Source organism: Prionailurus bengalensis, chromosome A3, assembly GCF_016509475.1.
Source record: "Prionailurus bengalensis isolate Pbe53 chromosome A3, Fcat_Pben_1.1_paternal_pri, whole genome shotgun sequence".
NCBI lineage: Eukaryota > Metazoa > Chordata > Mammalia > Carnivora > Felidae > Prionailurus > Prionailurus bengalensis.
In genome coordinates this window covers 79,668,461-79,683,440 of record NC_057354.1, presented here as the reverse complement: position 1 = coordinate 79,683,440, position 14,980 = coordinate 79,668,461, and the positions used below count along the sequence as shown (strand labels likewise).

General features: G+C 35.5%; 1 protein-coding gene across 4 annotated transcripts in view; it reads left to right on the top strand.

Moving 5' to 3' along the window:
* XPO1 (exportin 1) overlaps positions 1–14,282 on the top strand; it is a 45,760-nt gene extending 31,478 nt beyond the window's left edge. For all 4 annotated transcript variants that reach the window (XM_043603467.1, XM_043603468.1, XM_043603469.1 and 1 more), the window contains 18 exons: positions 163–211; positions 293–412; positions 1,553–1,681; positions 2,343–2,501; positions 3,832–4,029; positions 4,802–4,940; positions 5,133–5,314; positions 5,393–5,549; positions 5,650–5,813; positions 6,385–6,519; positions 6,865–7,048; positions 7,343–7,449; positions 9,101–9,295; positions 9,979–10,147; positions 10,829–10,963; positions 11,046–11,205; positions 11,970–12,066; positions 13,169–14,282. In XM_043603467.1, the coding sequence (XP_043459402.1) occupies positions 163–211; positions 293–412; positions 1,553–1,681; positions 2,343–2,501; positions 3,832–4,029; positions 4,802–4,940; positions 5,133–5,314; positions 5,393–5,549; positions 5,650–5,813; positions 6,385–6,519; positions 6,865–7,048; positions 7,343–7,449; positions 9,101–9,295; positions 9,979–10,147; positions 10,829–10,963; positions 11,046–11,205; positions 11,970–12,066; positions 13,169–13,315 (2,626 nt within the window). In that variant the 3' untranslated portion in view covers positions 13,316–14,282. The remainder of the gene's footprint in view (positions 1–162; positions 212–292; positions 413–1,552; positions 1,682–2,342; positions 2,502–3,831; positions 4,030–4,801; positions 4,941–5,132; positions 5,315–5,392; positions 5,550–5,649; positions 5,814–6,384; positions 6,520–6,864; positions 7,049–7,342; positions 7,450–9,100; positions 9,296–9,978; positions 10,148–10,828; positions 10,964–11,045; positions 11,206–11,969; positions 12,067–13,168) is intronic.
* Positions 14,283–14,980: the final 698 nt, after the last annotated feature.

Here is a 14,980-nt window from a genome sequence, read left to right as displayed (position 1 = left end):
TTAGTAACTTTTGTAGCTTTTGATGAAGTTATTGATATTTGTGTTTAAATAGAAGTGACTCAAATTTTTAGCAACCAGATTGGTGACATTTTTAGTAATTTTCTTACTATGTAAATAATTACAGTATTTGTGTCTTCTAAACAGTTTACTTTTTTCTTTTAGCATGTGCAATGAATTCTCGCAAATTTTCCAGCTGTGTCAGTTTGTGATGGTAAGTGCTTTTGATTTCATTTTTTAAGTAACAGTTAATTATAGGAAGAGGATTATTTACCAGGTATGTTTTCATTAATAGGAAAATTCCCAAAATGCTCCACTTGTACATGCAACTTTGGAAACATTGCTCAGATTTCTTAATTGGATTCCACTGGGATATATTTTTGAGACCAAGTTAATCAGCACATTAATTTATAAGGTATAGTGAATACATTTCAGTTCTTTTTCACTGTCTAGTTGGCATATGTTCATAATTTGTAATGCTCTGTGCTATAGAAAAACCATTTTGCATTTATAGGTATAACTAGTGTTATTTCTAAGATGAGAAAACTGCTCAGGAGAATTTTTCATGAGTTGCAGCTGGTAATTCTTTGAAATGGTGTCAGAAATCTTAGAAATCCATGTGAACCACTGTTCAACAGATTTGATTTGATTTTACTTGATTGTATAGGTCACAATAAGGTAAATCAAGGGACATTTCTATAAAACAAAGTCTGGGTTTTTTCCATTTTGTTTTTTTTTTTTAAACCAATAGTGTGTAATGCCTAGCCTATATGAGGTCTTAATAACTGTTCATCCAGAGATGACTGGGTACCAATTGGTGTATTATTTTTCCAGATGTTTTCTTGGCAGATACGATGAATAAATTTGTATGCCTAATTAAGGCCTTATTATAACTTAACATTTGAGGCTTTATAGTTCAGTTCATTGAGGTAATACTCTGTTCTAATATGTGAATTTATAATACTTGAGACATTGTATTGGTAGACAATTATATATAAAACTTATTGTCAGTTGTACTGCAGAGGAAACATTGTTAAATAATAATGACACTTAATCTACTTTTCTAAATATTTATTTTGCAAAAATTTTATACATGTATCAGGGCAATAGGCATGTCTGTTATTTCTTTTTTAAGGTTTTTGGTGCTTACCAAATTGCCATCCACAAATGGTATGCCAATTTTATCACACGTTTGTTAATCCTAGGTGTGCTGCCCATCTCTTAAAATCCTAAGTAAATCCTGGGACTTTCTTAGACTATGCATAAAATATAATGTCCTTAATTAAGCCATATAATAGATTGTGGGAAAGTCACTAAGCAACTTTGTGTTTTAGATGTCTGAAGACCTATCAAAATAAAGCACAGTTTGCTCCTGAAGCTTTTACTGTCTATTGGATGTATAATGAAATTTCCTCAAAATATATGTGCAAACAAAATTTATCCATTTATCTGTTTTTTTCCCCTCTTATGTTCTCAATTGTTAAAACCTTTATTTTTTTAATTGTTAGTAAAGTATTAATGGCCATTTAATTTTATGCTTCGTTTATTAAAATAGTTCCTGAATGTTCCAATGTTTCGAAATGTCTCTCTGAAGTGCCTCACTGAGATTGCTGGTGTAAGTGTAAGCCAATATGAGGAACAATTTGTAACATTATTTACACTCACAATGATGCAGCTAAAACAGGTAATACAACACTTAACAACAGACTAAATAATTTTAGTGCTTTGGAAAAAGTTGGGTTCAACTGCTTTGTCACAACTAATCAATCATAACAGATCTGCTATAATGTGATTGTGTATTTATTATATAAAATAAGATTAGGTAGAGGTTTTAGTGAACATTTTGAAAATTCCTTGAAATAAAGATTCTGGGAGTATCATAGTAATGTATTTAAACAGAATTTAAAAACTTGGAAACCTGAGGTTTAAGTATTAGCTTTTCTTCTGAAAACTTATGTCTCTAAACTAAAGAGATGGGCCAGTACAGTCTTGAGTAGGTATGTAGGAAATTATTCGGAATGTTACTCCTAATACTACATAACAGTTTGTGTTTACAATACGAATGAATTACTTGAATATTTTTGTTTCTAATAACATTAAGGAAGGAAAAGTCTGATAACGGAAAAATTGAAAAGAAATCTTATCTCTTGTAGCATTTTTAAAAATCAGAAGCCAGAACACAAAAACAACTATAAAGAACCAAAGGTTTCTAGTGAAGAATAATCTTTTTAAGTCTATGGTTTAATATTAGTAACAAGGAGATCAAATTTTAGGGCTTAGAAATAATGTCTTTTGTGGGTTTTAAAATACAGGCTCAGACTAATGGTCCATATTTAAACTTGTAGATGCTACCTTTAAATACCAATATTCGACTTGCGTACTCAAATGGAAAAGATGATGAACAGAACTTTATTCAGAATCTCAGTTTGTTTCTCTGCACCTTTCTTAAGGAACATGGTCAACTTATAGAAAAAAGGTTAAATCTCAGGGAAACACTCATGGAGGTAGGCTTTATGAAGCCTCTGGCTTCTGAAATTCTTCTCTACATAATGAAAGCTTTTTCAGAAATGCCTTTGTTCTAAAATGTCTACCCTTTTATTAATGTCTGTACCTTTGATGTATCTTCTTACCTCTTACTCGTCAGTGCATAAAAATATGTTCTGAGTTACAAGCTGAATTTGCTTTTTTATATTCTCAATAATGCCAGATCAGTAATTTTATTATCAAAATTAAATTCCTAAAGGGTACTCAGACATTTCAAGACTATTTTTAAAGATAGTCTTTAAAATTGAAGTGTGATGCATGTAACATAAAACTGTATTTTATAGTGTACAGTTCAGTGACATTCACAGTGTTATCAACTGTCACCTTTTCTAAAACCTTTTCATCACCCACAAAGGATGACATACCTATTAAAATAATCCCTCATTCTGCTCTCCCCCCAGCTCCTTAGCAACCACTTATTTGCTCTCTATGGGTTTACCTATTCTGAACCGTTCATATAAATGGGCTCATGGTTTTTGTAGTTAGCTTCTTTCACTTAGCATGTTTTTAGGGTTCATTCATCTTACAGCCTATATATTTCATTTCTTTGTGTTTCATCCCATTATTCTTTGAATAATGTTCCATTGTATGATTATATCATATTTTGCATGTCCACTCCTGAGTAGATGGATATTTGGATTGTTTACACTTTACTATTGGTACTAAATGTCCATACCTTTTTAGGGGACTTAATTAACATATGTATTGGCTAATAACTACATAAGGTTTTTGAAGTATTCCAGGACCTGTCAGAAGACACAGTTTGGGGTCCTTGGGTGGCTCAGTCAGTTAAAAGTCCTAACTCCTGATTATGGTTCATGAGATTGAGCACAGAGCCTGCTTGGGATTTTCTCTCTCTCCCTCGAAAACAAATTAATGAAACATTAATAAAAGGAAGAAGAAGGGCGCTTGCTTTGCTCAATGGGTTAAGCATCCAACTTCGTACTTAGTTCAGGTCATGATCTGGCTTGTTGGTTGAGCCCCGTGTTGGGCTCTGTGCTGACTGCGCAAAGCCTGGGGCCTGCTTAGAATTTTGTGTCTCCCTCTCTCTTTCGGCCCCTCTCCCACTTATTCTGTTTCTCTCAAAAATAAACATTTAAAATAGGGATGAAGAAGAAAGCACAATTTGTTCCTACAGAATATCTGTAGTGTGTTAGATGAATGATGAAACAGAGTTGTGTAAAATGAAGCATGAATTTTTATTTCCTGTTAATGTAACGAGTGGAAGGCAATTTGTGGCAGGATAATAATGTCTAAGGATTATTTTGATAGTTTTGGTCTTCTTTGTAGGCCCTTCATTATATGTTGTTGGTATCAGAAGTGGAGGAAACTGAAATCTTTAAGATTTGTCTTGAGTACTGGAATCATTTAGCAGCTGAACTCTATAGAGAGAGCCCATTCTCTACATCTGCTTCTCCGTTGCTATCTGGAAGCCAACATTTTGATGTTCCTCCCAGGAGACAGCTGTATTTGCCCGTGTTATCCAAGGTAACTCAATTGGGTGGTTGATTGCTCACTCTTCCTGTTCCTTGCTGTGATTTTGAAGACTAAATGCAAATGGTGGGTTTTATTTTATTTTGGCTTTTATGATCTATCCAAATAAAAGAGTTGCAAAAATTGAATCCAACTTCTTCATGCCTGTTCAAAACTAGACCATTGAAAGGGATTGGTTTAAGAGCTTTGGTTTTTAGTAGTGTGGCCTTACGAGTATACTGCATCAGCACCACCAGTAAGTTTGTTAGAAATGCGGATTAAGAGGTGCTGGGTGGCTCAGTGGGTTAAGCGGCCTACTTTGGCTTTGGCTCAGGCTCAGGTCGTGATCTCACCTTTTGTGAGTTCAAGCCCCGCATCAGGTCCTGTTTTAACGGCTCGGAGCCTGGAGCCTGCTTCAGATGCTGTCTCCCCCTGTCTCTCGGCCCCTCCCCTGCTCGCACTCTTGTCTGTCTCTCTCTCAAAAATAAATAAACATTAAAAGTTTAAAAAAAAGAAATGCAAGTTAAGAGATCACTTACCAATCTACTGAATCAATCTCTAGATGAGACACAGGAAACTTAACAGTAGATGTTTATTCATGATAAATAACACTAGAAAACTTACTGTAGAATTCTATTTTCTAAATGTCTATATTTTATATTGTGAGAACAATTTTGGGAGGTATGTTGGTCTAAGTATAAAGTGCTTATTCTTAATTTTTTTTCCTATGCTGGATGTGGCTGATTTCATAGAGGTAACAGGTTTTTCTTGTGTATTTGTTGAATAGGTCCGTTTATTAATGGTTAGTCGTATGGCTAAACCAGAGGAAGTATTGGTTGTAGAAAATGATCAGGGAGAAGTTGTAAGAGAATTCATGAAGGATACAGATTCCATTAATTTGTATAAGAATATGAGAGAAACGTTAGGTAAGTTAATAAATGCTGTCAATTTAATCTTCATCTTTGGAATTCTCTTGTGAAAATACTAGGAAATGTATAGTTTTCTGAATTTGTCAACAACCATCTTTATTAATGTGCTGTTATTTCTTAGTTAATATTTATTTCTATTCATAGAGTTTTGCTATTTGACGTTTTGGAACCTTTTCCCTTCCTTTCTAGTTTATCTCACTCACCTGGATTATGTAGATACAGAAAGAATAATGACTGAGAAGCTTCACAATCAAGTGAATGGTACAGAGTGGTCATGGAAAAATTTGAATACATTGTGTTGGGCAATAGGCTCCATTAGTGGAGCAATGCATGAAGAGGATGAAAAACGATTTCTTGTTACTGTTATAAAGGTATGCAAGTGGTAGCAACTGGAACCTTTAGGTCACTGTATTTTATTCTAAATGACTGAAATTTCTCTTGTTTTGCAGGATCTATTAGGATTATGTGAACAGAAAAGAGGCAAAGATAATAAAGCTATTATCGCTTCAAATATCATGTACATAGTAGGTCAATATCCAAGATTTTTAAGAGCTCACTGGAAATTTCTGAAGACTGTAGTTAACAAGTTGTTTGAATTCATGCATGGTAAATCCTCTTTAATATATATTACTTAGTTATTCTATGCTTCTTGAACAAAAACATTTTTTCTTGAAAATCTTATGATAAATGTTTTTGTTTTGTTTAGAGACCCATGACGGAGTCCAAGATATGGCTTGTGATACTTTCATTAAAATAGCTCAAAAATGCCGCAGGCATTTTGTTCAGGTTCAGGTTGGAGAAGTAATGCCATTTATTGATGAAATTTTGAACAATATAAACACCATAATTTGTGATCTTCAGCCTCAACAGGTATGTAGAGCTCTGAGTATATCTCTCTTAGAAAATGACTACTGTTTTAATCGGAATGCATTTAATGGGAATAGAGAGTTCCATACATCACTCAGGACCCATCATAAGTACACGTGTTAATCCTCCTCCCTATTTCACCTATCCCTCCACCCACCTCTCTGTTGGAGTGGTTAAATGTTCATAATGAGACAAAAATTTAACCAGAAGTTTGTTAGGCTATTTGTCTACCTGATGCAAGTTACTTCTCACACTCATAAAATGAGTTCCACTACAAACATGAATTGCTTTCCTTATGATGCATTAAAGTAAAATATCTGGGGGCGCATGATTGGCTCATCTGGTTAAGCATCTGACTCTAAATTTCTGCTCAGGTCATGATCTTTGTGGTTCATGGCTTCAAGCCCCATGTCAGTGGCTGTGCTGACAGAGTGTAACCTGCTTGAGGTTTTCTCTCTCTGCCCCTCCCCTTCTCCTGTGCATGTGCTCTCTCTGTCTTAGTCTCCTCCCTGCCTCCCCCGCAAATAAATGAACTTTTTTTTTTCTTAAGTAAAATGTCTGCCTTTTTACATAGGTCCATACATTTTATGAAGCTGTGGGGTACATGATTGGTGCACAAACAGACCAAACAGTGCAAGAACATTTAATAGAAAAATATATGCTACTTCCTAATCAGGTTTGGGATAGCATAATCCAGCAGGCAACCAAAGTAAGTTTTACTACTTTTTTTCAAAGTTCTAACGGAATGTAAGACATATTATTTACAAAAAGTAATGAATTCAGTACCTTGGATGTGTATTCATTACCCATGAATGGTTTCTGCAGTTTTGCACATTAAAAAGAATTACACTATAATCTTACTCTGTTTCGATGGTTTAGTGGGACACTTTCTATTCTTGTAGACATAGGCAATAAAGATTTTTGTATTTGTTTTACTCTCAGATTATAAATGTGCGGGTGGTTTGGAGTAAGGTGTAGGTAGTGTTTTTTCCTTTAGTAATTACAAAGGTAAATTTCATGTGATAAATGAAATTTTGTTACTTGTCCTTCACAGAATGTGGATATACTTAAAGATCCTGAAACAGTCAAGCAGCTCGGTAGCATATTGAAAACAAATGTTAGAGCCTGCAAAGCTGTCGGACACCCCTTTGTAATTCAGCTTGGGAGAATTTATTTAGATATGCTTAATGTATACAAGTGCCTCAGTGAAAATATTTCAGCAGCTATCCAAGCTAATGGTAAGTGATTCTGAACTTTTGTGGAGTGGTGTATGACAAGTCAGTTCTTTAAACATTCATTTCTCACAGATTTAACTCTCCCAATGTCCCACATGACCCCAGACAATTATTTTTAACCAGTTGAATTCCCTTTCCCTTGTAAAATTAGTCTAATTTTGTTTTCCCGGTACATTTATTTCTGTGCCTCTGTCTTTAAGTTTTTGTGTGGTAAATGGGAGCTAATAGTGTCTGAAACAAACTACTGATGTAGAATTTTAGTTGTCAAGTTGGATTCCACTGGATTGTATTTTTTAGGTGAGATGGTTACAAAGCAACCGTTGATTAGAAGTATGCGAACTGTAAAAAGGGAAACTTTAAAGTTAATATCTGGTTGGGTGAGCCGGTCCAATGATCCACAGATGGTAAGTGAAACGTTACACTTTTTGTTTAAGTGGATGTTGTATTTTCCTATATATGCATATTGCCCAATTAAAGGTAATTTCGACGCACATATTGGGGGGGGATTATTTTAGTGTCCTATTTTTTTAGTCCTCAAATACTTTAAAATATTAGTTAATATATACCATGTTCCTAAGAAATTGCCCTTAGTGGGGGACAGTGGTGATATGTAACAAGGTAGCTCAAGCCATTTCATTTTTCTACGGATAGGGTAAAATTTTTTGTGTTCTTTTGGGATTTTTCAGAGCAATTTACAAAGCTGTCATTAGTTTGCCTCTGCAGTGAGAGTAAGCGCTTTCCCAGTTACAGGGATTAAAAATCTCTTCTTTTAGGTTTTTTTGTTTTGTTTATTTATTTATTTTGAAAGAGAGTGTGTGCGTGCAGGAAAGGGACAGAGAGAGAATCCCAAGCAGGCTCCACACTGTGAACGCAGAGCTGGACTTGGTGCTCAAGAACAAGACCATGACCTGAGCCGAGATCAAGAGTTGCATGCTTAACCAACTCTGCTACCCAGGTTCCCCACTTCTTTTGGTTTTAATTGGTTCTCAGAAATTAAACCAGGGTCTATATGCCTCAACTTGGGGAAAAGTTCATTTTTTTTAATGTGTATTCTTTATTTATTCTGCCATTTCATTCTCTTTCCTTGGAACATTGCAAAAAATCCTTTTCTGTTCATCATTGTTACGTGGAAACACTGGTTGACACATGTGCTGCTTACTTCCATAATGTTGAAATTTCAGTGTTGTTCCTTAACATATTTTCAGGAAATTTATTCAGAAAACTGCAGTTCTCACGATAAAATACTGAAAAACACACTGAAGATTCAGTTTGTGGGAAAAGAATTATTACAGTGTTGAGAGTAAAATGAGAAACCAGTTCTGGTCTAAGAACAAGTGGCTTTTTGGAAAAATAATGTGCTTATTCTTAAATTTTTACTAGATCTGTTTTGTATGGTAGGACACTACTAACACTGGTAATCTTCAGTTACAAGAAACATTGCTTGTATTTAATGTCCATGTCTTAGTAAAGAAACTATTAAAAGCATGTAAGTTACACCTTAAGATCCTGTTTATTGAGACTCATGGAAACCCATGGTCTTTCTGGTACAGTTCCAATTCCTTTTACAAGTGTAAGGGATGGTTATTATTTTTGTTCATTAAGATACTTACCAGTTAGTATTCATTAAGTTAAAAAAAATCATTGAATGGGTGTCTATTTTTTATTATATATGAATCTGCATGGTTTTTACAGATACTATGCATTGATGAAACTGATAGTATTGGTTAGGAGGAATTTTCTTTCCATTTAGCTAAGTTATCTCACATAGAATCCTGGTCCTATCATAGTAACATGGAGCCACTTGCTTGATATGGGGCTGCAGTTGCCTTGGTAATAACAAACTTGTACTCTACAATAGGTTGTTGGCTCTTCCCAGCCTATTAAAATTTCTTGGTTTCTTTTGCTAAAAAAAGTTTTAGTCTCCAAAACCAAATTAAATTGTGCAGTTTTCCAGTCTTAAGCAGATACTTAACTTAAATGTCAGTACAATACCCATCTAACTATATTAGTTATTAGCAAATACACATAGAATACAACTTTTTTTTTTTTTAACAGGTAGCCGAAAATTTTGTTCCTCCTCTATTGGATGCAGTTCTCATTGATTATCAGAGAAATGTCCCCGCTGCTAGAGAACCAGAAGTGCTTAGTACTATGGCTATTATTGTCAATAAGTTAGGAGGACATATAACAGCTGAAATACCTCAAATATTTGATGCTGTTTTTGAATGCACATTGAATATGATAAATAAGGTATGTGGTTTACCTTACAGTTGTAATGAGGAATTTTGCAGTATGTATCCTTGCAATTCTTGAAAGCATAAATGATACTTATGAGAATAGTATAAGTTTTAAAATCTGGAGTTAAATATTTGAACTTGCAGACAAGAGAAATACTTTTTAAAAATTTTTTCTGTTAAAAGAGATCTTAACAGCCAAATAGGGGTAAATTTGATAGGCTGTATGTAACATTCAAATAGCAGCTAGCATTTATGCTTATAAGAAATGGGAAAATATATTAAGCAAGAAGGAAAAATGTAGATGTAAGTCTGAATTTACACAGTAGGTAAAATTTCAAATCTCTATTAGCAGTCTCAAAGTCCCTATCATAAAGTGGTAGTAATACTCGGAGTTACTAGAAAATGTGATGTTCTTTATGTGGGTTTTTTTGTTTTGTTTACTTTGAGAGAGAGAGCATGCACATGCTAGCTAGCATGGGAGGGGCAGACAGGTAGAGGGACAAAGAGAATCCCAAGCCAGCCCTGCACTGTCAGGGTGGAGCCTGACACCTGAGATCTGAGTTGGACGTTTAACTGACTAAACCACCAGGGGGCCCCTAACAACTCCAAACTTTTGTAATAAATTAGTGTTTACTTCTTCTGTCTTATTTAACATAATTAAGGCATTGAAACTTTGTTCTCACCATTTATTTCTAGGACTTTGAGGAGTATCCTGAACACAGAACAAACTTCTTCTTGCTACTTCAGGCTGTCAATTCTCATTGTTTCCCAGCATTTCTGGCTATACCACCTGCACAATTTAAACTTGTTTTGGACTCCATTATTTGGGCTTTCAAACACACTATGAGGAATGTTGCAGATACAGGTAAATACATAGAAATTAGGTCCTTTTGTTCATTTGCCCTACCAATACATAACCTATAGACTCTTACAGGTAGGGCTGTATTTGTAGCTAGGTAGCTAGCACTTGTTATCAGGGATTTGTTTGAGTGCATCAGTTGTATATATAGGTTTAAGAAAGTCCTAAAAGCAGTTTAATTATCTCTTCCATAGTGAGTCCATAGGCAGGATTGAATTATGGGGAAATGGGCATAAAATTCAAAGTAGAGGAACCTCTCTTATCCACTGTTTGTTTCCTTTTCCCTCATATGCTTTGCCTCTGTGCCACTAAGGGTCAAAATAAGGATAAACCACGACATCTTTAGCAGGAAATTTGCATCTCCTGCTAGAGATGTCGTGGTTTCTCCTACTTATTTTTATTTTATTTTAGAGAGAGGGTGCAAATTGAAGAGAGGGAAAGAAAGCTGTCATCCTGAGCAGGCTCCGTGCTCAGTGTGGAGCCCAGTACTGTGCTCCATCTCACAATTCTTGGATTATGACTTGAGCTGAAAATCAAGAGTCGAATGTTCAACTGATTAAGCCACCTGGGTGCCCCTGTTTTGTTTTTAAACAGTAATTGGTTTCTGTAATAGATGTGTACTTGGTAATGCTGTTTTTAGAGTTGATAGGGAGAGAATTGACTTTTTTGGTGTTCTATACATTTCAGGCTTACAGATACTTTTTACACTCTTACAAAATGTTGCACAAGAAGAAGCTGCAGCTCAGAGTTTCTATCAAACGTATTTTTGTGATATTCTTCAGCATATCTTTTCTGTTGTGACAGACACCTCACATACTGCTGGTAAGCACATAAAGCCATGAAAATGTTAAGGGTTTCCATTGCTATTACATGATGGAGTTCATAATGTTCTTTTTATCAACAGGCTTGACAATGCATGCATCAATACTTGCATATATGTTTAATTTGGTTGAAGAAGGAAAAATAAGTACGCCGTTAAATCCTGGAAATCCGGTTAACAACCAAATGTTCATTCAGGAATATGTGGCAAATCTCCTTAAATCTGCATTCCCTCATCTACAAGAGTAAGTATTCTTTTTTTTTTTAATTTTTTTTTTAATGTTTTTATTTATTTTTGAGACAGCATGAGGAGGGGAGGGAGGGGCAGTGAGAGAGAGAGGGAGACACAGAATCCAAAGCAGGCTCCAGGCTCCGAGCTGTCAGCACAGAACCTGACACGGGGCTAGAACTCACGGATTGTGAGATCATGACCTGAGCCCAAGTCGGACGCTCAACCAACTGAGCCACCCAGGCGCCCCAATAAATATGTTTTTTTTTTTTTTAAACATTTATTTATTTTTGAGACAGAGAGAGACAGAGCATGAACGGGGGAGGGTCAGAGAGAGGGAGACACAGAATCCGAAACAGGCTCCAGGCTCTGAGCTGTCAGCACAGAGCCCGACACGGGGCTCGAACTCACGGACTGCGAGATCATGACCCGAGCCAAAGTTGGCCACTTAACCGACTGAGCCACCCAGGCGCCCCTAAATATGCTTTAAAAAAAAATTTTTTTTTCACATTTATTTATTTTTGAGACAGAGAGAGCATGAACGGGGGAGGGGCAGAGAGAGGGGGAGACACAGAATCGGAAGCAGGCTCCAGGCTCCGAGCCATCAGCCCAGAGCCTGACGCGGGGCTCAAACTCATGGACCGCAAGATCGTGACCTGAGCTGAAGTCGGACGCTTAACCGACTTAGCCACCCAGGCGCCCCTAAATATGCTTTTTAATACGCATACATTTTTCATTTTAAAAATAGTGATTATTTAATTGTTGTGTTTTGATTTGCAGTGCTCAAGTAAAGCTCTTTGTGACAGGGCTTTTCAGCTTAAATCAGGATATTCCTGCTTTCAAGGAACATCTTAGGGATTTCCTAGTACAAATAAAGGTACGTATTTTCTTTGCACTTGGCAGAAGTATTAAGACTGAATATGATTAGTTGTTGCTTTGTGGAATTAACCGCTTTTTTGTGAAGCAAAATGGACTTTTTGAATAATATTCAGGTTTACCTAGTTGGAGACTGATTGACAGTGAATAACTATAAAACAGAGTTGACAAGAGAACGGGTTTAAAATGTTTTTGGAAATGTGTTACTAACATAATTCATTTTAGATGATATAAAGGTCTGTTGCAATATTGTGAATATATCCTACAGATGATTTTTAAATTGTGGAAAATGGAGGAAGAAATATATTGGCAGTCCCTTTGGGGATTTATACCCATTTGGTTAGTTAGTCCATTTTAGGGAATTCTGACAAATTAGGTAATTTTTTTTTAATTATTCATTTATTTTGAGAGAAAGAGGGAGGGGGGGAGGGGAATACCAGGCAGGCTTTACACTGTCTGCACAGAACCTGACACGGGGCTTAAACTCACCACAAACTGTGAGATCATGACTTGAGCCAAAATAAGAGTCAGATGCTTAACCAAGACTGAGCCACCCAGGTGCCCCATGAAACAGGTTTTTAAATCTTTGTTTATGAAGCACATTCTATATATGATATCAGACATGCCTCTTCTTATATAACCTTTTTTTAATCCCCAGAACTGCAATTTAGCTACACAGAATTGTATAAATATACCATAAATTAAACCCAGCCAGTGGGGGCACCTGGGTGGTTCAGTCAGTTAAGCCTCTAATTCATTTCAGCTCAGATTTATTTCAGCTCAGATCATGATCTCACAGTTCGTGGGATCAAGCCCCGTGTCAGGCTCTATGTTGACAGTGCAGACCTTGCTTGGGATTCTCTCCCTCTTTCTGTACCCTTCTCCTGCTCTTATGTGTACCATGCACACGCATTCTCTCCCCCCACCCCCAAAATAAATGAAAAAAAAAAAAAAAAGAAATTCAACCAATGGAAGGATAAATTCTATTCTTGTGTAAGCAAAAGAAGGTGCTTGTCTATGCTTTTTTTTTTTTTCCAAAGCAGGTCTTTTTCCAAAATTGAAGTTTTGGTTTTTTTGACAGCTCAACTATCTTGTTTTCACAGGAGTTTGCAGGTGAAGATACATCTGATCTGTTTTTGGAAGAAAGAGAAACAGCCCTTCGACAGGCTCAGGAAGAGAAACATAAACTTCAAATGTCTGTCCCTGGCATCCTTAATCCACATGAAATTCCAGAAGAAATGTGTGATTAAAATCCGAAGTGATGCTGGGTTTTTTGGTTTTTGTTTTTGTTTTTTTGGGGTTTTTTTTGTTTTGTTTTTGTTTTTTGGTTTTTGTTTTTTTCCCTCTCTGCAACACTTGTTAGCAGAAGAAAACAACAGCATCTGGATATTTGTCGACCAAAATGATGCCAATTTGTAAATTAAAATGTCACCTAGTGGCCCTTTTTCTTATGTGTTTTTTGTATAAGAAATTTTCTGTGAAATATCCTTCCATTGTTTAAGCTTTTGTTTTGGTCATCTTTATTTAGTTTGCATGAAGTTAAAAATTAAGGCATTTTTAAAAATTTTACTTCATGCCCATGTTGTGGCTGGGATGGGGGGAGGAGGTAAATTCAATTTGAACATATACTTGTAAATTCTAATGCAAAATTACACAATTTTCCTGTAAACAGTACCAATTTTTAATTAGGGAGCATTTTCTTTCTAGCCTGTATTTCAGCCTAGAAGAAAAGATAATGAGTAAAACAAATTGCGTTGTTAAAAGGATTATAGTGCTGCATTGTCTGAAGTTAGCACCTCTTGGACTGAATCGTTTGTCTAGACTACATGTATTACAAGTCTGTATGGCAAGTTTGCAGCAAGATCATGTGCATATCATCCCATTGTAAAGCGACTTCAAAAAATATGGGAACACAGTTAGTTATTTTTACACAGTTCTTTTTGTTTTTGTGTGTGTGTGCTGTCGCTTGTCGACAACAGCTTTTTGTTTTCCTCAATGAGGAGTGTTGCTCATTTGTGAGCCTTCATTAACTCGAAGTGAAATGGTTAAAAATATTTATCCTGTTAGAATAGGCTGCATCTTTTTAACAACTCATTAAAAAACAAACAAAACAAAACTCTGGCTTTTGAGATGACTTATACTAATTTACATTGTTTACCAAGCTGTAGTGCTTTAAGAACACTACTTAAAAAGCAAAATAAACTTGGTTTACATTTATTCTCTCCCTTTATTGGCTCAAGATTATTCCTGTATTAATGAAAGTGGTTTTGTTGCGTGTTTTACATTTTAGGTAACATTATTAAGTGAAGTTTGACACTTGTTGGTTTACAAATATTATCTCTAGGGTTTCTGGAGTTAAGGGGTAACAAAGAGAATGAGAACCCAAGTGTAAGAAGCTTGCAGATAGCCTTAATTGTATTCTTGTAAAATCTAACACTTCCGAAAGTTGCCATATATCCCTTTAAGAAAGGGAAGAAAGAGGACAATGTGTAGATGTCCTGTAAAACATGAAAGGGCAACAACTAGGGGAATAGAAACAGAAAAGTGGCTTGGGTGAACCTGTTTCCAGAGGATTGAATCTAACCATCTATAAACTTAAACCAAAAGGTAAACGTTTGAAGTGCCTCATGTTCATGCAGAGTCAGCAATATTGTGTAATTGCTGTACTCTTAATTTTTATAGGCTTTGGCAAAACTATCATTTCAATGGAATACAATCCTGCATAAAACTTTTTTCCAGGGCAGTAAATGGTAAGAGTTTAAATATATTAAAAGAACATTGGAAAACTTTGACTTTAGCTTTGTTAAAATCTTTGCTTAGTTGTCATTGGTGTTTGCTTAAAAACACCTTTTAAGAGGTTTTCTTTGATCACACAAGAATTTAAGTTCAGATTTTTCTTTTTTTTTTTAACACTT